The sequence below is a fragment of the Rousettus aegyptiacus genome, unplaced genomic scaffold (assembly GCF_014176215.1).
Source record: "Rousettus aegyptiacus isolate mRouAeg1 unplaced genomic scaffold, mRouAeg1.p scaffold_m13_p_2, whole genome shotgun sequence".
Lineage (NCBI taxonomy): Eukaryota > Metazoa > Chordata > Mammalia > Chiroptera > Pteropodidae > Rousettus > Rousettus aegyptiacus.
In genome coordinates, this window is record NW_023416295.1 from 19143781 (window position 1) to 19167992 (window position 24212).

Consider the following 24212-nt stretch of genomic DNA (forward strand, 5'->3'; position numbering starts at 1 on the left):
GAGAGTTAACAAATGAGTGCAGTAGAAGGTGATACATTCTGTACCCCTAATTATTAACAACTACCATTTATTTGAGTCTTAGGATGTGCTAGGCATTATGTATGCCAAATAATTTATGTAGATTTTTAAAATTTAATCATCACAATAACTCTAGGAGGTATTATTATTAACTCTGTTTTATAGTGGAAACTAGTCAGGGTAAAATTAAGTAATTAGCTTAAGGTCAAAACTTAGTAGGTAATGGAACAGAGTTTGACCACAGAAAGACTGATTCTAGAGCCAGACCTCTTAACTGTTTTCCAAAAATTGAAAATTCCAAATAGACCAAATGTTAAAAAACCAGTAGAGCCATATGAACTATTTAAAAATGCCTATTAATATGAGTGAATGTTTTTCATATTCTTTTAATTAAAACTATGTTACAAAAATGTTTTTAAAATAGGATCCCCATTCAAATATATTTGGATAAAACAACCAAAATTACCTAGAATAGTAGTGAGACTTGGAGCCTTCAAAATTAGTAGCACTAATATATTAACAAGTGTGAAAAGTAGCTATTTTTGGATGATGTGATTATAAATCATTCTAATTTATACTTTATGATTCCTATTTTTAATTAATATTTATTTTTATAATTAAAAAATAAATGTAATTTTTGAATGCCCACCTAATTATACTCCTAGGGGAGTTAAATATATGAAGTGCATGGCAGGTATTGTGCACCTATTAGATGTTGAATATAGTGACATTGCTGATTCCATATCACATTGCCACATTATATGCTTTAAAAATAAATAAACATAACTTCAAAAAGTATGAAAACAACATAAATCACTGATACATTAATATATGGCAGCAATATATATATATTTTTTAAATTCTACAGCTAGAAAGTTTAATCAGAATATTAGAATATATTTGTTTAACAACAATATCACATGCTTTATACTCCAAAACCATGTATCTTTTCAGCCAGGAAAACACATGCATTTTAGAAACCTTAAAAATGCTGAAGAAAATATTCGATTTTCATTCACACTTACTAAATGAAATAGTGATTTTATTTAATCCAGACTTGATTGCAGTAACCTTTCCAAGGTGGGTACCAAATTATGGAACCAATATTTCTGCTGGAGAAGGTTAGGGTTATGGCCAATATCACTGTCATTATTTTTAAGTGGCAGAGACAGCCATTTTCCTGAGCAACCTGCTATGAATTCCAGCATGCATGAACAGAGTTTAGTGCCATAATCAAATAAAACTTACACTGAAGGTTATCTCACATGCATTTAATGATATGCATAATTGTTATTCTACTGCATGATAATTAGGCATGAATATAAGCAGCTCTTGTAAATGGTGACAATTTGTATGACGAGCACAGCCAAACCAAGCACAAGAAGAATGAGTCTAGTAAAATCATGGGTGATCTTGGGAGGTGAGAAGTAGGAGGGGAGTCTGTCTTTCAAGGTAAAGTCTCAGAATGATATCAACTTAGAGGAAGAAAGGTAGGCAAAGGAGGATTGAGGCTGAAGTGAAACTGCAAAAGAGGAGAGAATTACCGTTCCTAGCTATGGGTTATTGTGTCCCCCTAAAAGAGATTTTGAAATCCTAAGGCCCAGTATCTCAGAATATGATCGAATTTGGAAATAAGTTATTGCAAATGTAATTAGTTAAAATATGTCATACGGGAATAAGTAGACTCTTAATTTAGTATGAGTGGTGTCCTTCATATGTCACAGTCATATGAAGACATGTGAGCATGGAGGCTGAAAGTAGACATGCTGCCATAAGGCCTGAAATGACAGGGGCTATCCAAAACTGGAAAAGTCAAGGAAGCATCCTTCCCTAAAGTCCTTGAAGGTAGCAGTGCCCTGCCAACACCTTGATTTTGAAATTCTAGTTCCAGAACTAAGAGGATGCATTTATTTTTCTAAGCTATTCAGTTTGTGGTACTTCTTTGAGGCAGCCCTGGGAAACTATTTTGCAAGTTGTATCTCCAACTCTGATTCTGGGCAATTTGGAGTGTTTTATACATGGACAAATATTTGCTGAGTGCCTCCTGCTAGACTAGTATTACTTTAGTGCTTTCTGCTTTCCTAGTATTTCTTTAGTGCTAAAATAAATGCTTCTGAATAAAAAGAACAAATGAATTCTTTTGGGCGATGAAAGAAGAAAGCCATTTTATTGTTTGATGAAAAAACAGGGATGGTGGAAGGTGTGCATGTATACGTATTTTATTTTTTTAATATAAGAACATCTCGACATCTTTGTAAATTAAGAATAAAGATGTGTTAAACATTTTCAACTGCATATACTAGTATGCCGCCGTTTCTGCCTTCCTGTAAGCCAGTACTTTCCCCCCTTTGATGATATTATAGACTTTGTTGCCTTCAAATATTATTGAATTTTATTAGTTGTTTATTTTCATGTGAAATTTATAAAACCTTTTAACGTTTCTTATGACCCACTTAATTTTATGAATCTATAAAAACAGTAATTTTTGAAAACAAAAGATTTATGTAATGAGCCTGATGATTTAAAAGTTGTGTTGAATGTATGTGAACTTTTAAAGATGATACTTCAGGTAGCAATTAGAGGTTTTAGAAACTGGTAAGGAATAAAAAGACATATTAATGATAAACTACCCTTTCCACTTTATCCATATGAATTTAGAAATCAAAATTAAAGATAAAATATAGTAGTTTATTTGCTATTTGCCAAATTGTGGTATGATTTGGACTATAAATTCTTTAAGAAAATCACACATGTACGTCTGTGTGTGTGTTTGTGTTTATCTATTAGGTCTACCTTTTCTTTACCTCTCCGCCCCTCCATTATCTCCATTACTTCACACAGTACCTAGTGCCTTGTGTTTCTTTTTTCCTTCCCCTGATGTCAAGGGGAAATTATGCCGTTTGGTATATTTTTCTCTCACATTTATTTTCAAACCGAAAGGGAATTCTGAAAATGATAATCATTTCATTCTTCTTATACTTCACAAAGATTATAAACAACCACACACACTACACACATACACACACATACACACCACAACTGATACTTCCATTTTAAATTAAGCTAGGAGTGCTAACATGCGTATTCCTCTTTGTAGATATTATTCCCTGAATCCAGTTAGTTTTTAGTCTACATTCATTGCAGGAGAAAAATTGAATAATTCTCTGCCTGGTTAAAGCTGCACCAGTGTTTCATACCAGTTTTTCCATTGTAGCTTTCCTCTATCCCTGAGTCCAAAGAATGTTCTTTGGGAATTGTGCTGCCCCCTGGTGATGAATGTAGTAATAGAATAGAATTTTTGTGTTTTAGCAGTATGTGTTATTCATTAGTAATGAATGCAAATCCCAACAGAAAGTCTGCAAAAATAATAATAATAATTTAATTAACAATGTGCATGTCACAACTTTGTTCTATGATATTATAACAATTATTTTCCATATCTTTGAAGGAAAAAAAAAAGACAAATCATAGAAGAGAGGCCCTTGTTCTGAGAAGGTTAAGAATTCAGCCTTCTCAACATTGCAAATGGGAAGAAACTTTATGTTAGTACATTTTAGGAAGTCAGTTACTCCAATCAAAGCTTACTAGTAAGCTTCTAACAGATGAAAGGAAAACAAAACAACAACAACAACAAAAACAATAAAAATGTTACAATGTTTCTTAAATGAACAGGATTTTGTCTTAGTGGTTATAATATTATCTCTGAGATATCTTTCACCCTGATGGTGATTTTCAATACATACATCCTCAATTTATTAATTCTGCTTGAGGAGATGCTTCTTTTCTTTCTTTCTCAGATGTTTAAAAAGAAATTCTTACACTTATATGCTATGGTAGTTAAAGACTAATTTGTGGCTGCTTCACTTTTATCTCTGAGTTGAAATTTTTAAATTTTGTCCTGTGGGCTTTGGGAATTATAATCCCCAGTTGATGTTCTATTACACAATGCTACTTAAAAGCTGTGTAGATGATCTTGAACGTAGAATTTTAGAGCTGGCAGTGACCATAGAATTCATCTTATCTAAATCTTAAATGACTCTAGGTTAAGTCTACATATTGTATTAAGCAAAAATATTACAAAATTATAATTCTTGTTTTAAAAGTGTGCAAATAGTAACAACAACAAAGATTTTTCTGTGTCAACTAGTTTTTCCTTTTTTCCAGAGATTCCTTTTGTTTATCCTGCCCCCATATCAGTTTTATTCTATTTTAACCAATGTTTTCTTGAATGCAGATCCTCGATTTTTGAGGGAGAATTGGGGTGGGGAAAGGAAGTCTGGCACCATTCTGTGGCTACATTTCCAAATCTATTGAGGAAGCAAATCCGGAGAAGTACACAGACTTCACTGCACACACAGAATTGGTGTTTGTGCAGTGTTAATTAAAAAGCATTAAATAGAGTGAATGCTTGCAGTAGTTAGGGACCTCTCTGCAAAAAGCCCCCTAGCTGTTCAGAGATAAATAATGTAGGCATCCCAGAGAAGTTTAAGCGGTGCTAGTGTTGCTATGGAATTTCATTGCTTCAGAGCCAACATAATGCTTTATGCAAGCTAAAGTCCCCAGGCGACACTTGGCCCCTGATTGAGCTGACTTTTCAAAGAAACAGAAGCAATAGTACATATTTTCAAATGAAGAACCATTACTTAGCTAAGGCTTGTTTTATTTCTACAAACTTAGCACCATATGCTTCTAGACTTCTATTTTCAACAATGTTTGGCACTACGGATTTGGCTTTTATTTTTGATGTTGAAGTTGAAAACAGAGTGATATCAATAGAAGGCAGAGAACTGGATAAAAATCAGCACAGCAGTTCCCAGTTTGTGACTATTCAGGAAAACAGACATGGTGTGCATTAGCGTTATTAAGAAGCCCAGTCTAAAAATATAACTGGCACTAGAATGAACAATTAATTCTTTACCGAAGCTTTTTTTTTTTTTTTTTTTTTTTTTTAAGTCAAAAGCTGGAGATATTGTCCAGAGCAAGTCAGGCAGTGATATCAAGATGCCAGGAACGTGTGACTGTAAATGGAACTCTGGGTTCTTCTCAGACCTCCTTCATGAGAAAGGCAGCAGTAACCTGGTCCCCTTGTGCAGACACACTAGGGGGCATATGCAGGCTATGCCCCTTGGGGTCCCCTTGGGTGTAGATTGGGAGCAAATTCTTTGGACGTGAAGTAAGGTAGGGACAATTCAAGCAGAGTAGAGGAGCCAGGTCAAGACAAAGGAAGCAGTTTTAAAGGATGAGGATTCTAAAACAGCTTGTCAAAGTAAGGACATAAGAAATAAAGATTAGGAAGTATCAGAGAAAGAGTTCCAGTAAACTTTCCTTATTGCATGCTAGCTGCATGGCTCAGAGGTAAGTGGGCAGAACCAAGCTTGTACCCTTGGCTGTTAAGTCTCTGGTGTGAGGTGCATTAAGTAGCAAGTTGCCGAATAAGTAGATGTGGTAACTCTGAAGTTAACTGGTCTGTAGCAATTTTTTTTTTTTTTTTTTGTCATAGGAAGCTTGTATAGCGATATGTGGAAAAGCCTTTAGCATCATTATAATCAATAGTCTTGTTCCCTTACTTTTAGTCTTTGTAAAGGTAAGGTCATTTTAGGATGACAAATGAAACACTTTTGATACTGGAAAAAGGTTAATTTGACACTAAGCAACCATGAAATGTACAATTGGAACCAAAATACTTTTCATTGAGGAATATGATGGTATAATTGCGAGGTAACAGGAGGCTGTAATAGCAGATGAATGACTAGTAGTTATACAATCACTAGTCTAGCTATGTCTGGGAAATAAAAACACCATCCAAACTGTATGATTCAGAGAGAGGACTGTGGCTTAAGAAATCTACTTAAAACCTTCTCTAGTTTCGGATATTCCAAATGCATTTTTTTTATTACCACAATTTTTAAACGTAATATAATGGACTGTGGAAACATTTATGTATGTACTCATATTTTTTAAAGTGCTTAGAAAGTTTTGACGTCTGCTCATAAAAAACAAATATTCTTAATTTTATAGAAGTCTGGGTAAACATTCAATTGAAGGAGTTTTTTTTTTTAAATTCCACAAAAGTGGTGTGTAAATGTGAGATATCAACTATTAAGCAATTTAAGGTAAACTACTAAGACTAGAATTAAAACATATATATATATATGTGTGTATATATATATATATATATATATATATAAAATGGATTTAAGAGATATTAAGTCCAGTGATTTACTTTGTATTACTTTGCCTCTTAATTTTGTTATTATTATCTGTTCTGCTCGAGTTGTAGTAAGCTAGTCTAGGTTAAAACCTATAAACCTTTGTAGTACTTTTTGTGTGGTAAATATAGTATATCTGGTTTCCTTAACTAGAAATAATGGAACATAGAAAATATGTTCTATGAAAATAGAATAAATTTTGTATATAAATTTTAGGGAAATGTAAATTGAATGAATCGTTCAGACATTTACTAAATAAAAAAATTATCTAGCCAAGTGTTGGAGATAATGAAGGATATGATTTTTTTTTTTTTGAAGACTTTAGGAGTATTCCTGTTGAGGAGAAAGGAATGAATTAAAAGTAAAAGGAATAGTGTGTGTAAGCTGAATGATAGATGACAATTAAATCACTTTTTGATGATTTTAATAGTTGTTTGGAAAAACTAACTTTGGATTAAGGTTGAATGGATATTGTAGCAGAATCTCATTTCATGGAAAATCTTGAATAGAAAATAAATAACTGAGATCTGATTCAACAGGTAATGAAAGAATTAGTAATATTTAACATAATGTTCAAAGAAGAAGGCCTCATATGTATAAATGGTAGTGAAACATAATATTTGAGAATTCATATTGAAAGTAAAATCACCATTTTTTAAAAAAAGAATTAGTATACATCTAAGAGAACCTGCTAATAAACCAGAATTATAATGGTGGTCAAATGTGTTTTCTACCCAGATCGATATGTAGTTAATTTTCCTATTTCTAATTAACTGCTATTGAACAAAAGCAAAGAGGAGGAAAACAGGCTTGTAATAAAGTCAGCTGAATATCATATTTTTCACTTTCATTTTTTCAAGAATATAGAAAAAAATAATCATTCCATTTTTACTTAACCTATGTATTCTATTCCTTCTCTGTGAGTCACGAGGTAAAAATATCTTAGTATGTATGGAAATTTTTACCATCTCATTTCTAGAGAAAAATTTTTCAGAACATCTTTCAGAAGTTACTCTTTCCCAAAACACCCAAGGTGTAAATTCCTAGCAATTAATCTAATAACTTTGGCTCTTATTATAGTCTCTTAAATAATTTAGGATCGAAAAAGTTAAAATGAATAAAACTGCTTTGTAAATTATATAATACTTCATAAATGTTATTACCTGTAATAATAGCTATAATAATAATTTAATATTAAAAATCAACTGACATTAAACTGTCATACAATTAAGTGCAACTGCAGGTGTGCATGTATTTAAGCAAACATGATCTTTGAAATTGGCATGTACAAAACAATCAAATTAAGAAGTAATTATTTCTATTATGAGAAGATTATTTGCTTACAATATGATCTTTGTGATATTCTTGTAAAGTTTAGTAGTATACCAAAAATGCCTTGAATTACATTGGAATTTTTTGAAGATTGTGTTTATCATGTAATATTGGTTAGTTTATGTGTACATATAATTCATGTTTTTGTTAAACAGATTCTTTAAAAATTTTCCTTTTAATAAGCTACATTTAACTTTGTTTAACTAGGACTTGAAAACAAATTAAGATGTTGCTGAGAATCTATTTTCCAACTGTATAATCGAGTAGTGCTGTTTAACCAAATGTTCTTAAGCACCCATGCCAATTTTCATGATATTGTCTTCCTCCTGGCAGCAGAGCATTAAGCTTGGGAATCCTTTTCATAAAGCTGGACAGTTTCATGAAGCCCTCCGTGTAACATGAGGCACTGTGCCATGTGGGCATAGCCCTGAATAAAGAGTCCTATTCCCTTTATGCCCCTGACTAGATGCTCCACCTTCATTGAGCACTTAACTTATCTTCTCTCTGTTTTCTCCTCTATATGTATAAATTGGACTTTGTGATCTCTAAAGATCTTTGTAGTTTTAACATTCTGACCATCAAACATAACGTTTAGGTTATATATAAAACAGAAATTCCAGGCAGATTTCTAATACTTTAGTAGTCACCTATCTATCCATCCATTCATCCAATCATTAAATACTTATTGGATGCCTACTGTGGATCTTGTATTTGTAAATACTGTAAATGTGGCAGTGAACAAAATAGACTTGCTGTCCTTATAAAGCTTATCTTCTAAATAAAAACATATATGACAGGTGGTGATGAGAGTGAAATGTAATGTTTTAGAACAGTGCTACTCGAAGGGCCAATCAGTCACATACCAATGCCAGTCTATTACTGCTGCATAAGACAAATTTGTAAATTGAAAGTAAGTATTTAAAACTTTTATAGAAATGTTCAAAGATAAGCAAGATAGCCCTACGGTTAGATCTCAGTGAGTAAGTGAAACATCATGGGAGATGATCTCAGGAAAGTAGCAGGGGTTCAGATAGTATCAGGATCTTGTAGATCAAGGTAAAGACTTTTATTTAATTCTGATTAGCATGAGAAACCATTGCAGATATTTGAAAAAGGAGATAAATTGTCTGATTTAAGGTTAAAAGACATAAAATCTTTTATATCTGATATACAGTAGACTCTAAGGAGAATAGAAGAAAGATGAGAACATCAGATGGAAGTCTATTGCAATATTCAGAAGATGTGGTGATTGAAGTGAGAATGATCAGTCAGGTGGGGTTGACAGGATGTCAGGTGGAACCTGCAGATATTCTGAAGGTAAAGCTGATAGGAATTGAGTGCAACTTAAATTAGTGGTTTCAGAAAAGAGAGGAGGAGTAGGCTGGCTAGATTTTTACCTGAGTAACTGACCGTCTTTGTATCTATTTTCTTTATCCAATGTAAAATAGAAAGCAAGAAGAGAGTGAGTCACAAAGAAGGAGATCCGGGAGCCAAGTTTCTTCGGTTATATATTTGCTGAGATTATACTGTTCTTAAAATTCCTTTATGTTATTAAAATCTAATGACAATCACTTACAGCACCTCTCATAGACTTCTAGAGCAATGCATGACTATTAATAGAATAACTCTGTAGTTCTAAATTTATAAAAGATAAGTGCCCTAAGCACATAAGCAATTTATTCAATTAAAATATATTACTGTTAAACACAGATCATTTTAAACAGGTATTTGTATACATCAACTAACTAGCACCAAGCTTTTGAAAGAGAGCTACTTATGATATTAGAACTGATTTGGACTCCTGAGACTTCCATGAGTTAATTTTCTGGTTATGTTATTTAACTTTCTGAGTCTCGATTTCCTCATATGTAAAAAAGATAACACTAATGAGGTGCTTTAGTGTAATTGCTGTGTGGATTAAATGGTAACATATATATAAAGCTTAGAAGAATTTCTGGCACTATTAATATTCTAATGGGATAGAGAAGACTACTAGTAATAATAATACAGTTTCGTATTAATAATTTTACAGTAACATTTTAAAAATAAAATTGAGATAAATTATCATAGACAATAGTACATAATTTTGTATAATATCAAATAGCATGAACTAGAGAAGAACCTAAAACATATATGGAAACTAGAATAATATTTCTATGTATGTGTCTACATAAATGTACATATTATACATATATATACACACAAAAAAATCATTTGCCATTAAAATTAGGAGGAAAATTGGCTTGTCATTGAACTTTCCTTTATAAAGAACTAGAATAACATATTTTTCTACTTTTTAGAATAACATTTTTCTACTTTTCTGTTGAATGATTTTAAATAAAAATTTTCAAGAGTTTACATTAAAAATAAGAAATATGCTTTTCTATAAAATGTTAATGTGGTTGAAAATTACAAGGTTATTTAAAGTATCAATAATAATTTTAATTAATATACACATTTCTATAAAAAATTACATGGCATTGAATAGATATCTTCCTTCCTTAAAATTAAAAAAAAAATTTCCTGAAAGAAAACAGTCCAAATTCAGTAACTGTTCATGTAGTGTCTAATAACCCCATTAACTAACCTTTAAGATCATGGAATAAGTAGAGAAGTTGCTAATGATATTAGCAGTGGAATGTCTTGCTAATATCTCAAAACTGCAGTGTCATATTTCTCAATTAAATAAAATGAAAGAAAAAATCTTTAAAAAATCCCACGACATGTTCAATCATACAGTTATTAAGTTATCTAGAATAGAGGCTTGATTGACAATCAGCCTCAAATAGAATATATAGATATAAAAAATACATCCATTCTATCTGTTTCAGAGAATTTTCTCTTTGTACTCTTTGATAAATGAATGAGAACCCAGGAAAAGATATGCATGAACTCGATTAACTGAATAGAACATTTGTAAGATGTGGTGTTTTTTCAGATGTAGTTGCTACGGGATATATTGGTAATATCATTTGCTACTGTTACAGAGAAAGACCTCCTGGAAAATATTGTGATGCCCACCTTTTATTATACAGAATGATATTTTTTTCTGCTTCATTTTTTTTTTTTGTGGATAAGACAAATTTTGACTTTCATTGTGAATCTTTTCATTGACAGTGAATCAAAGTCAGGAAAAAAAAGATTTTTACAGATTTCTAGTAGAATATAACATTATAAATATGAAACACAGATCTTATTTATTACTCCTTTCTCACTTAGCCAAAAGCCCCATATATTGTGGCTGCCTCATTAACATTTGTTGAATAAATGCATGACAGAACAAATACATAAATGAAAGATATTGCCTTGGTGATGTCTCTCTCCTTATCAAACATCTAAGTGCAATTAGTATTTAAAGTTTACTATGTAGTGAAAATAACCACCCACTGCTCATCTAAATCTGTTTTAAAGGGACCAAACTACTGAAGATTATAGAATCTGATTTCTAGAATAATAGACTTTGGGTTCTGAGAAAACAGTTTAAAATAAGTTTAAAATGTTATGCAGTATATATCAGTATCAGGTGGGTGGTTGTGTTTTGTTTTGTTTTGTTTTGTTTTGTTTTCCATCCGAAAGGGTTATGTGACTAAGAACTGGCTTCTGCAGCTTCCAAAATTTTGTTAGAAGGTGGACTGATTTGGTTTTACATGTAGATTATCTGAAGATACAGTAAAAGATCTTCAGTCAAAAGTATTGCCTGCTGCATCCTTTCCTCTTACCCCCAAGTCTAACATTTGCATACCATTCTTTTGATTTAAAAGGGATATTACTTACTTAGACACACTTTTACCTTGAATAAGCAAGTTTGGATGGACCATCCAGGGTGGTGGAATAGACCAAAACTTCCTTTTACAGTTATGCAGGTTCATCACTGCAAACAGGCACATGAGCTAGGGGACAGATGCAGCCTACATTCTCATGGCCAAACCACATGCCCTACAGGAAGGAAGTTTATTTTACCCATAAGAGGAGCATCTTAATGCATATGTGCCAAGATCCCAATTTCCCTAGAACAGCCCTGGGTAGGAAAATGCCCTAAGGAAAGAAAATTCTTTGAAAGGAGCATGTGGGTTACAAAAGTACCATTTCACTCTTGCTATTTCTCACTTTTGCCCATTACTGGTATAGCTTGACATCATATTATCAGCATGCAATATAATAAGTGTTTTCTATGGACAATCTATAAGCATTTCCTGATGTAAAGAATAAAAGAGAAAGCTTCGTTCTGTAACCAATATGATAGAAAGACCATACTCCATTTCTTAATGTATATCTTTATTAGTACTTAAGAAACCATCTTTGATATGTAAGAACCAGCATTACATTAGTAACATCTAGTCTAATTTCTTCTTTTAACTATATCTAATGGGGGGGGGGATTCCCATGAATAACCACTTCAATTACAGTGAATGGCAAAGGTCTCATTATGAGTAAGCATCACAAGCTGGCTAGTTTTCATTACACACAAGGGGCCAGTTGAAGGCATGATAATCTAGAGAAGAAAGATGGTTGCTAATGTTTACATACTTAGCTCCCAGTGGTATTTCACCAGTTTGAAGGTTTGCATTGTCCCTCTTAATCTGAGAGAGTGCATCCAGATTCACAGCAAGACTTCAAGGAGAGCCAGATGATGGGGCAGATGGCAGATGACTAATTTGGCAAGCCTTGATGAGTGGAAATTGTTTGCTTTAATTGCTTGTCAAGTCCAGTACTTACATTAAAGTTAAGGACCTAACACTTCCGCAGAAAATGAAATACTACAAAGTAAATAAGAAGGACTCTGTGTGTGGGAGGGGAAAGGGATTGGAAGGATGATAAAAGGGCAGAAAGGGAATTGTGGCAAGATAGTGAAAAGAGAGATATTGTTTTATCCAGATATAGATGATAGAAATATAATTTCTCAATCCGTAAAGTCTATTAGTTTTTTTTCCCAGCTTTTAACATAGAAATTTTATGAGGCATAAATTAAGAAAAAATACGAGAAAATATTTAAAGGCAGGAAAACAACTAAAGGAACTAAAATTTATGTATGAGCAGTTGTCAGTTTTTGATGATCTATATAATTAATTTTAAATCATTCATAATTATTTTAATTTTATGAAGCTAATCTTTGACATACAAAATGTTAAAAAATTACAAGAATAATCCATTGTATTGGGAAGACTAGATAATAGTAGACTACTCACAAAGCATATCATTCATACACAGGAGGCAGTCATATATAATTTTTACATCTATCAGTTTTTAGTATTGTCCAATGATGAGCTTGTTTCCCCTTCCAATATAATTTAGCAGTTTAAGCATCTTTGAGGGCATTTAGAAACTATCATATAAAGAAAAGGTAAAATACAGATCAATTAAATTTTAGATGGATCAGGAAGTAGCAGTATATATAGTCTATGACTTGACTTTCATCAGACTATAATATAGAATGTCTGTGTCTTGTCTAGCTACAATTCTGTTAATGAAGGTCTATGATGCAAAATACCCTTTTCACTTGGCTCAAAGATCATTTTGAAAGTGTTTTAGTTAATTTTAGCAGATTCTTGTTTTATCACTTTGGGGTCAATAAAATAGTGGTAAAAGAAAGAATACACCATAGGGTCAATTATTATTTTTTTAAAAGGATACAAATTTTTGCATTAAAAACTATTTTATTTCCAGTTTTATGTAATGCAAATTATAAAACAAAGTCAGTATTTTAGTGTTTATCTTTTTCCTTTAATACTTTTTAAGTTAATAATGCAAAATGCAAAAATTTTTAAATATAAACCATTTTCATTGTTTATCATTTTGAGTGTAATAACATTTTATGTACATATTTTTAAATCATTAATGGCATTTTTAATATTAAAAAAGACAAGTAAAGTAAAAGCAATAAACCTAGAAGTATATTGATGGAATAATGCATGATTACTAAGTGTAGTCATTCTAGGAATTTAAGATTGGTTCAATATTTGGAATTCATTAATAATTCACTCTAATAAGTTAATTTTTTCAAAAATAGCAAAATGTACATGATAAACTTCATATTCAAATCTAAAGTAAAAACATAGTAAAGGCAGATTTTAAAACATAGAACATAATAAAATAAATGCTGAGCTGAGAAAAACATTTTTTTGAAGGTTAGGAAAAAGAGAGGAATGCTTTCTATGCCTATTAAGTAAAAGATTATCCTAGAAAGCCTGACCAGTACCAGCCAAGAAAACAGAATAAAATAATAGATTGAAGACTGGATTAAATCAAGAAGTTCAAGTAAGAACTAATTATAAATTATAAGAATTTAGCAAGGTAGCTAGGTTTAGGAGGGAAAAACACACAAATAATCAGGATTTTAGAAATATATAACAATAATAGCCAAATCAAAAACATAACAAAATTATTCATAAGGAGACAAAAGCATACTTAGGAACAAATATATTAAGAATGTTTTATGATTTGTAAAATGAGGTATATTTAACTCTATTAGATACACAAGCCAACTTGAATATGTTTTAATTTATCTACAGTAAAGTAGACTTTATTTTTTGGTGGACTGTTCTCTGAGTTTTAACCCGTATATAGATCTATGTAGTCATTATCATAGTCAGTATGAAGAACAGTTCTGCCATCTCCCTAATTTCTCTTATTACCTTTCAGTCAAACCCTCGCTCTCTCTACCCTATCCTCTAGCAACCACTGACTTGTTCTCCATCCTTATAGTTTTATCTTTCCCAAAGTGTCATATCAATGGAATTGTATAGTATGTAGCCTTTGAGCCTGGCTTTTTTTTTAGTCAGCATAATGCTTTTAGGAATTTCCCATGTTGACATATTATTCATTCATTCCTTCACTTATGCTAAAAAGATATTCATGGAATGAATATACCATAGCTTGTTTATCATTCATCTATCAAAGGACATTGGTGTTTTTTTCCCCAATTTTTTGGCTAATTTATATAATTTGGCTGCCATAAAATTCATGTACACATTTTTATGTGAGCATAATTTTTATTTTTCTAGGTCTATACCTACAAATGAGATCATTGGGTTATTTGATAAATGCATGTTTAACTTCATAACTTTATATTATGTCACAGTGTGACTTCCTCAAGAACATCACTGAATGCAGTCCATTACTTAGGGTAGAGTAAGTCTTAAATAAGTATTTTAGAAATAAGTGTAACCACAGAATTTTTGAGCCGGAAGGAAACAAAAATTTCCCATTTGAGAAAAGAAAACAAATGAACTCAATGAGAGGAAAATAGTTGTCTAAATTTACATACCATGAAAGCCTTGTATTCAATTTGATTTAAAATATCGCATAATTTGCACATACTATATGCTATATAAATAAATGACGGTAGCTAACACTGAGTTCCATCAGTGAGTCAGACATTGTGCAAAGCAAGTTACAATCATTGACTCATTTAATTCTTACAACAGCCCTGTGAGGTGGTGGCTGTTATTATGTTCATTGTTCAGATGGGGTAATAGGAGTAAATTGCCCGAGATTACATTGCAGGTCCATGATTGAGCTAGATTTGAATGCTGGCCATCCATCCAGCTTTAGGTCCTGTGTTTTTAACCTCTAAGTTGGGTTTTATTATTGAGAACCCTCATCACAAAATTCCACTTTATAGATACAGAAATGTAGACTTTAAGTGGCAAAGTGACTTGCTCAGATTCATTCAGCTTTTAATAATGGAGGGACTTGCATTTGATCATGGCTTAATTATGATTCCCAATGACTCCAAAGTTTATTTATTTACTCAACAAATATTAATTGACACTTCTACTATGTGCTGCTCTTCTAGGTGTTGAGTAAAGAGCCTGCCATCTATGGAGCTTGCATTTTAAGGTAGAGACATATAACAAACAAATAAACAACCAAATGTATAATGTAATTTCAGGTAGCAGTAAAACAATTATTATTATTATTTTTTAAAAGGCAAAGAAAACAGAGCTATATGGGAACCTAGTACCTATTTTAAATAAGGAGATTGGAGAAGGCTTTTTATAAAGAGTTACATTTGAGCAAAGATCCGAATATACTTACATGGTATGGTAAGAAGTTTGGATTTTTTAATAAGTATGATTAGAAGCCAAAGATTATTTTTAGTGAAGAAGTGATATGAATGATTTATGCTTAAGAAAAAAAAAAAAGTCATCCATATCTTTGTGCAAAGAACACATTAATGAAGGTGAGGAAGGAACTCAGAAAGTCAGTTGGGAGGCTGCTGTGAATGTCCAGGGGAGAAATAGCTGTGGTGGCTTGGATTAAATGATTATAGTAGTGGAATTGGCTAATTTGGCCACATTTTGGGATATATTTTGAACATAGAGCAGCCCAAATTTCTCATCTCTGTGTAATTATATTAGAACTCAACAGTCCCTGAAAATGTTTCAACTTCTTACATTCTCTTTAAATATTTTATATTTTGAGGTTTATGACAACTCCAGATTTTAAATGCCCAATAACATGCATTGAACTAAAGCATATTTTTTAATGTTAACATTTAGAAAGAGAATGTACTTAGTGTTAAATCACATAGAAAAATTAGAGCATTTTTATCAGGTTACTGAATATTTCTTACGCACACGTAATATACACATAGCTTATATATACTGCTTGCTTCTTTCCTTAATATGTTCCTTATAAAACTACATGAGTCTTACAATATGTATTTTTCCATGACACAGGTCAAGAGTAGATGCTAAACAATCATTAATTTCTTAATTCATAGCTCACATAGGCATTTGATTTGAAAATTAGGCAAACATTTAATTTAATTCTTATTTTATTTTTTCCCTTGTTGTTTTTCTTGTATAAGCAAATGGAATGCTAGTTTCCATAGCCATAACAAGCCTGGAAGCAATAATTGATTTTCAGTATTAATATGGACATTGTTAATGTTTCTTCATTTTGCTTTTAATATATTATCCCCACGAACCAAATGAATAATTTTGTTAAGCAATCTTCTTACATTATTTCAAAAATCCTAATTATAGTTTTAATTTTTAACTGAATGAGGATTATGTAGTTCATTCATTGTTGGATGTAAATCATAAGTCAAGAAGAATAAAAAGCCATGTTTGTAACTATAGCTACATTTACAACAAAATCATACCAGATAAGTGATGATTTTATTAAGGCTTCACGTATACCTTTATTCCTGGAGTTATAGTTGGAATGAAAACTCTAGGGAGCACATGTAAATTCAGGATTTTTGAAGCTCGAACTATTGTAAGCTTATAGTTTAAAGACTTCATAACAGTGTTGGAAAAGGGGGCTGAATTTTGTTAAACTTGTTTGGCTGGTGAAAAACATTTTTCAATTCTGTTTGATAAACAGCTTTGTAAAATCAATGAAACTTGATGGGTTAAGCATTGTCTTGTATACATGGCCTGATTGTAAAATCGATTGACAAATAGAAGTTGTGAGGCAGTCAGTGAAGTCATTATGAAGAGAAATACAAATGATTTTTACGCATCTATCCAAACTAGTTCTTTTAAAATCAAGTCTGTCTTTCAAGATAAAAGTTATGAGGCATGTATTACTGATTATAGGTGGTTTGAATCAAATATAAATATACAGGAAAGCCTCACTGAGACAAAAATATTTCCAAATGAAACTGTGTGTAATAAAAACTCCAAAGACCAGAATGTTTGGAGAAAATAGTATTCTGAATAATCAGATTTTGTTTATTGGAAAATATTTTTGTTTTTGAAAAATATTTTTAAACATACTTAGTCCAATTTTCTGTTTATATATATATATATATATATATATATATATATATATATATATATATAAAACCTGTTTAATAGTACCTTTTCTCAACAGATATTTTAAAAGTTTATAAATATTTTATTATATATTTGCTATGAGTAATAAAGATCAAGGATTGAGGGTGTTTCTTAGAGAGTCTTTAAGGAATATTTTTTAAAAAGTTGGACTTTGATCCTGGCTGATAGAGATCATGTACATGAATCAATTGCTTCTAGTTTTCTGGCTTATGTTGAATATTATTGTACTTCTTAATAGAAATTAAATTTTTCTTAGTGTTTGTTATTTTAATAATAAGGGAAGCTTCCACAGAACAAATAAAATGTTCAGATAATCTAAAATGGTTTTATAGTTTTATTATGATTTTAGTAAATTCAGTCAAACAACCAGACAAAATAGTTAAAATTACTTAAGCTCAAAGACATGTAATTTAACTGGAATTTAATCCTTCCCCTTGTATAGTATTTCAGCAGCTGGGACCCAAATTCACCATTATCCTAATGTTAATGATAATAAAACAATGTAAAATCTCAATTGATTGAAAATCCTAGTTCCTTTTAGCTCATTTCTCAGGCAGTCTCTAAGTTGTAACCCTCATTCTCATGGTCCAAAATGGTGTTTCAAGTTTTAGCCATCACATCTCCATTCCAGGCAGCAGATTAGAGGAAGGTGTAAAGAAGAAAGGCAAGTCGGGCTCCAGCCATATTTTATGTTTGATATGTCTTCTGTCTTTCAGAAGTCAGAGTTTTAGTCATTACTTCTCATGGTTAGTGTACTGCTTGAACAAAATCTATACCATTTAATGTATGAACTCTAACCTTTAATAGACTGAAAAACTATATTATGAATTTTGTAATCATAGTATGTAAAGTTAAAAAATAGATTGTGAATGAATCTTCAGAGTAAGTTACATAATACACACTAAATTTAAGGCAAGATAAAAGTGTAAACTTTGAAGACACTGGAAATAGAGTTTAGTAATCATGTCACATTTATGTGACATGTATAAAACTGACAAAGGAGTCATGATCCTGATGTGTTCAATGGAATGGGTTTTAGTATAGAAAGGAAAAAAGTCTAGACATGTATATTCTAATAATTAAGGCTAACTTAAAGGCTGCTTTTGACTACTAACACATCAAAATAACAAAAATCAGCTTGAAAAATAAGGTAGACTTTTAATCACAGTGAAAGCTTGTTATAAAAACAAAAACAAAAACAAAACACAAACTTCCTGTCTGGTTTCTAAAGATCGTCAACAGTGTATTTTCTAGAAATACTCTCGAAAGTGGAATCGTGTACCTCTAAAAGATATATTGAAACACTCATCCCAGCACCTGTGAATGTGATCTTATTTTGAAATAAGGTCTTTGCAGATATAATCAAGTTAAAATAATGATATCAGGGTGGGCGCTAATCAGATATGATCAGTGTTCTTCTGAGAAGAATAAAACACATGTCAACACAAAGATAGGGAGATAGCCATGTGACCACAGAGGCAAAGATAGGAGTGATGCAGCTGCAAGCCAAGGAGTGCCAAAAAGTGGTGATCGCCACCAGAACCTAGGGAGAGGCAAGGAAAGGTACAACCCAGAGTCTCAGAGGGAGCATGACCCTACTGACACCTTGATATGAGAGTTCTAGCTTTCGGAATCGTGAAAGAATAAATCACTATTGTTTTAAGCCACCTAATTTGTAATACTTTGTATAACAGCCCTAGAAAACCAATACATAATCTTTAGACTATTTCACTTTGAAATTTCACATTTAAAGAAATATTAAAGATGACTTTCTCTCTCCTCTAAGCTGGTGTCCCTTCTCCCTTCTAAATGCCAAGTCCCTCATACACCATGCTGGATGGAATTCATTTGTTCCCATTAAGAATGCAGGTTTTGTAGAGTGAAGAAAGATGGATACAAATAGTAGAAACTTTACTCAATGAGAACAGCTTTTTTTTTTTTTTTGCAATAGAAAGATTATTTTTCAAAGTAAAATTATCATTTTATCATCTTTTGGCTTCGATTTATTTGCATGTGTAGAATTTACTTAGAAAAGAGAGTAAATTATAAGTCCAAAAGAAGATCTTGTTTAAGTGAAATTAAATGTATTTACATGCTTTATATACTCATAGCGAGTGTGATTAAGTTTATTTCTTTGTTATGTGTTTCTGTGCTACCTACGCCATCTTACTGTCTGTAGTTAGTACGTGCAATTTATGAATTTAAACATGGAATATCACTCGCATGTGGAAACTAAAAAAGCCAAACTCATAAAAACAGAGAAAAGAATGGTGGTTTCCAGAGCCTGGGGGTTGGGGGAAGTTGGGAAAATGTTAAGAGTATAAACGTCGGGTTATAAGGTGAATTAAGTTCTGATGATTATAATTAACAATTTGTGTTATATACTTGAAAGTTGTTAAGAGAGTACATCTTAAATGTTCTTACCACCAAAAAAAAAAAAAATGGTAATTACATGACATGACAGAGGTGTTAGCTAGTTATGCTGATAATCATCTTGACACATATATCAAATCTACACATTGTACACCTGAAACTTACACAGTGTTATATCTCAATTATCTCAATAAAGCTATAGAAAAATAAAAGCAAAGATATTTTTCAGTGTGTGGATTACAGGTCTCAATGATATTTAAAATATTTTAATTCAGGGCATTGGAGTGAGTGGAATACAGACTTGAGGGAGATACTGTTGTCATGTCATATAAAGGTTCTCTAACTCCTCTTACATCTTCTTGTCTTGGCAGTGTGTGCAGGAACAGAGAATAAGCTGAGCTCTCTCTCTGACCTGGAGCAGCAGTATCGGGCCTTGCGCAAATACTATGAGAACTGCGAGGTAGTCATGGGCAACCTGGAGATAACCAGCATCGAGCACAACCGGGACCTCTCCTTTTTGCGGGTAAATCCGTCTCTTTCTCTCCTTTGTGAATGGACAGTGATGTCACGATGCTTAAAGACAGAACAACTTACTTGTACCTGATGGTTATTAATTCTGGTAATTCTATTAATAGAATTAACAGCATATATTGAATACATTTGATAATGTTCTCAATAATATTTACATATTTCTTAGAAGGCACCATCTGTATAAATCAAGACAAAAATGCTTAGCATATTGATGCTATAGTAAACTACTTAGTGGAGAATAAATTATTTAAAGAACTATGACAATTTTAATAATTCTATATTTACAGTGCTTTTAAATACTTTGAATATAATAAATATGTCTAGAAATGGTAACAACTTCAGAAAATTAATGACTTCAAAACCTAACATTATGAGGTTTATGATACCTGTTTTTAAAATTACTATCATATTAGGTTTGGTATATGGTATGAAGGTTTTCTATATTCTACTGCTTGGTTGACAGAGCTCTATGAGTTATATGTTAAAACTTTTTAATAATTATCATGTTTAGTTATGACATCTTTGTTTATTAAAAGTGAATAGTAAAAGTTATATAAATCCTAGAATAAGAAGGCCTAAAAACTTAACTTTTTAAAAAATTTGGACTGTGATTTCAAAAAGGGAACACACATAAGCTATCCTAGAACAGCTATTTGAAAACATGTATCTGAGTATTAATTATCCAAATTTTTTTTGCAAGCTTTTTACCTGTTGATTATTTAAGATAGATTTTATTTTTCAACATCAAACTAATATTTTTAAAATATATAAGCTGATTTGTAGATGTAGTTAGAAATGCCAAGGAAGTCAATGAGGCTGTGAAAAAGAAAAACTGTCTGAGAGCAGAATCTGAATTAGGGGAAATAAATAGTTTAAATGGTCTGATCTGAAAAAAAAAAAGCAATCTAAGTTTTATGTTTTTGTGTTTGCTTTGTTTACTCTGTGACTTTTTGTGTAATTAAGAATTTACTATTATACAAGAATTGATGGGCTATATAGCACACATGTGGAAGATTGCACTGGCTTAACAAAAATAGTTATGAGTATTGTGACAGTCTTTAAGTAACAAAAAAATCATTATGTGTTTGATAAGTTTATAATTTTTATGATTTCTAAAGTTATGGAACAGAATCATCAAGCATAGACTTTAGTCAATTTTTATTAGAAATATAAAATACGAAATATAAAATATAGATCTTTGAGCAACATGATCTATACTGTTGGACATTCTACATTTTTAGGAACATTTTGAAGGAAAAAAAATAAGTCAATAGGATGAATAGATTTGAGAAATAATAAAATGAGAATCAAGATTTCTACTTGGAGCAAGAAATAAGTTGTTTCTTTAAAAAAGCAATTGTCAGTTTCAAAGTACCATCTCTAAAAGTCCATATAAACTGTGTATTAACCCATGTACATACCTCCATTTTAACTTATTTATTTAAAGATTAATAGCTTTCTTTCCTGGTAGATGGGTTACTTTCTAATAAAAGTAACATAAGTTAAGGCTTTGATAGAAAGTTCTACATCAGTTAATAAATGTATACTTAGTTTGTACTGCCGTAGATAGTAGACATATACGTGCAAAAAAAAAAAATCACATAGTGTTCTTGTCCTCAGCCCAGATAATGTAGTATGAATTAAGATAAATTTGGGGATGGAATAAAATACTAAATTGAAGAGATTAGAGAGCCTTGTATAGATACCTAGGAGACATCAGCATCTAAATTACGAGTAAATATTTAATGATTAGATAAAATAGTCAAGGGAGATTGATAAGAGTTATTCCAAGGAGTGATCCAAAGAGATCACTCTCTGAATGCCCCATTTTCTCTTTCTTGGTTAGCTCAGTGTTGCATTAGAACTGCTTTTCTTAGTAAGTCCTGAAAGCAGGAACTATTAGCTGAAATCTTCATAATACTGCTATGTTAGATAAGCCATTATTTCCAACTATTCCTTAGAATGTGCTAAAAGCTCTCCATTTAATATAAAATTTCATTCCTCCCAATAACTACATTATCGTTTATTTGTGCTCTTTGTATGTAGCTTCCCTCCAAAGTACATAATTTTTCCAGAATTGACACATTACATTAAGTACAGTCCATGTAAAATAAATCTTTACTTTATATTTTACAGTCACTTCCAATCAAACTTGAATTGTATGAGTGAAGAGTAAACTTGCATTAGCATATCCTATGAATTACATAGCCTTCAGACATATTTATAACTATAATTCACTGAACAACTTCTTAAGAAGTGTTTAATTTCTCTTCCTCTAAGAAAGACCCAAACTTATAATGTGTTTAGAGAAACATCATGCATAGAGATCTCGAATTTCGTTTTGGAATTCATTTCTGTCTATAGGAACTTAAGAAGTTACTTTTGTTTTTAAAAGCTTTTCCATCCTTATTTTCATCTCTAATTAGCAAAGCCATATGTTTTGTTTTGTTGTTTTGTATGAAACCACACTAAACTATGATTCATGAGAGCAATTTACCTGGTACCCTGTTTACCTTTTTCACTATCTGAATAGTCAGTGTCTACTCAGAGACTGCAGGATGCTGACTGGCTCATAAGCTTCATTAGCATCATTTTGTTACAGTAAAATCTGGTATGGCACTTAGTGATGATGAATTTCAAGTTGCAACAAGTAACCCTGCTTTTGCCTATTCCTAAGCTGTTTTCAGTAAGGATGAGCAACCAGTCTGGTTTAATAGAAAATTCTGAAATATTTACATTTTAGCTTATGTTTAGCTTTGGGTCTACCTTTTATTGCTCTTTGGCAGTTCAAAATAAATGACTAGAATTAAATCCAACAGTATAGGGGTGGTTTTACATTTGCGTTTGTTTCTCATATCCCTTTCACTTACATTTAAATCTATGCCTGGGCTAAGTTTTCTGCTGCATGGCATGACTTAGCAAAACTCTATAGCGAAGAATTTATATTTGAAAATAAATAGATAACTTTTAAAATATTATATTCCCTTGGGTTAGAAAACGAGTTCTTGAATAGTTTTTGTAAACACTAGCTGTCACTGCCTACCTGGGATTGTTTTTAGCTCATTGAATACCAGATAAAATGTATTGTGTGGGAGAGATTGTGTTGAAGAGATTGAATGGAATCAGGATGAGCAAATTAGTCATATTTCAGTCATTAAAAATTGGAGAGGAAAACACCATTTAAATGAAACATCTATGGTATTATAAGATGGGTCCACATGTGTTGTATTACCTAAAGGATGATGTAAATGCAATACTTTCAATACTCCATGTCTACTTCAGCCATGCATACACTTTGATTGGACTGTATAGTAAAGGAGAACAAGCCTGAATTTAGGTTTCCCTGTACAACTTTGTAAGTTAAATAAGTGGTATATTTGTAACTTCTTTAAGTGTTGGGCAAGTAAATATTTCTATCAAGTATTTGTATTTTTTATCTAATTTAACTAATTGAACTAATTGAACACAGTGGCATAAGTTTTGCTTTCATGTCACTAACTGGGACAGATGGCAAGAAAGAACATGAAGCTCAATGTCCAAAATGTTTAGAATTAATCATCATTGTATTTAAAGAAACTGCACCTTCAAGAAATACATAGGTCAGGTAAACAAGCATTAGAATAGATAGAGTATTCTAACTTTTATTTCTCTTTTTTGTATGAATTTCATGTAAATCTATATTTGTAGTAAAATACAACACATTTGTTTTATTTATATGATACAATTTTAGCTGGATGAGTTGGAGAATACTAAAAAGGAAGTAAAAGGAATAATATTTAAATATGTCTTTTGGGGCAAAGCAGACATTCTGGGTTAAATAGAATTTTCAAAGCTTTGATAGGTTCTGAAAGCTGTTCTTAAGACTGTTGAACATAATGCATATGCAATTCCGTGTGTATGTATTTACAGCTGGCTTTTAAATTGAAACTTGATTTTCGTACTAAATCTAATCATAGAACTT

General features: G+C 31.5%; 1 protein-coding gene across 6 annotated transcripts in view; it reads left to right on the forward strand.

Moving 5' to 3' along the window:
• ERBB4 (erb-b2 receptor tyrosine kinase 4) overlaps positions 1-24212 on the forward strand; it is a 944884-nt gene that overhangs the window by 329888 nt on the left and 590784 nt on the right. For all 6 annotated transcript variants that reach the window (XM_036236254.1, XM_036236256.1, XM_036236258.1 and 3 more), the window contains exon 2: positions 20092-20243. In XM_036236254.1, the coding sequence (XP_036092147.1) occupies positions 20092-20243 (152 nt within the window). The remainder of the gene's footprint in view (positions 1-20091; positions 20244-24212) is intronic.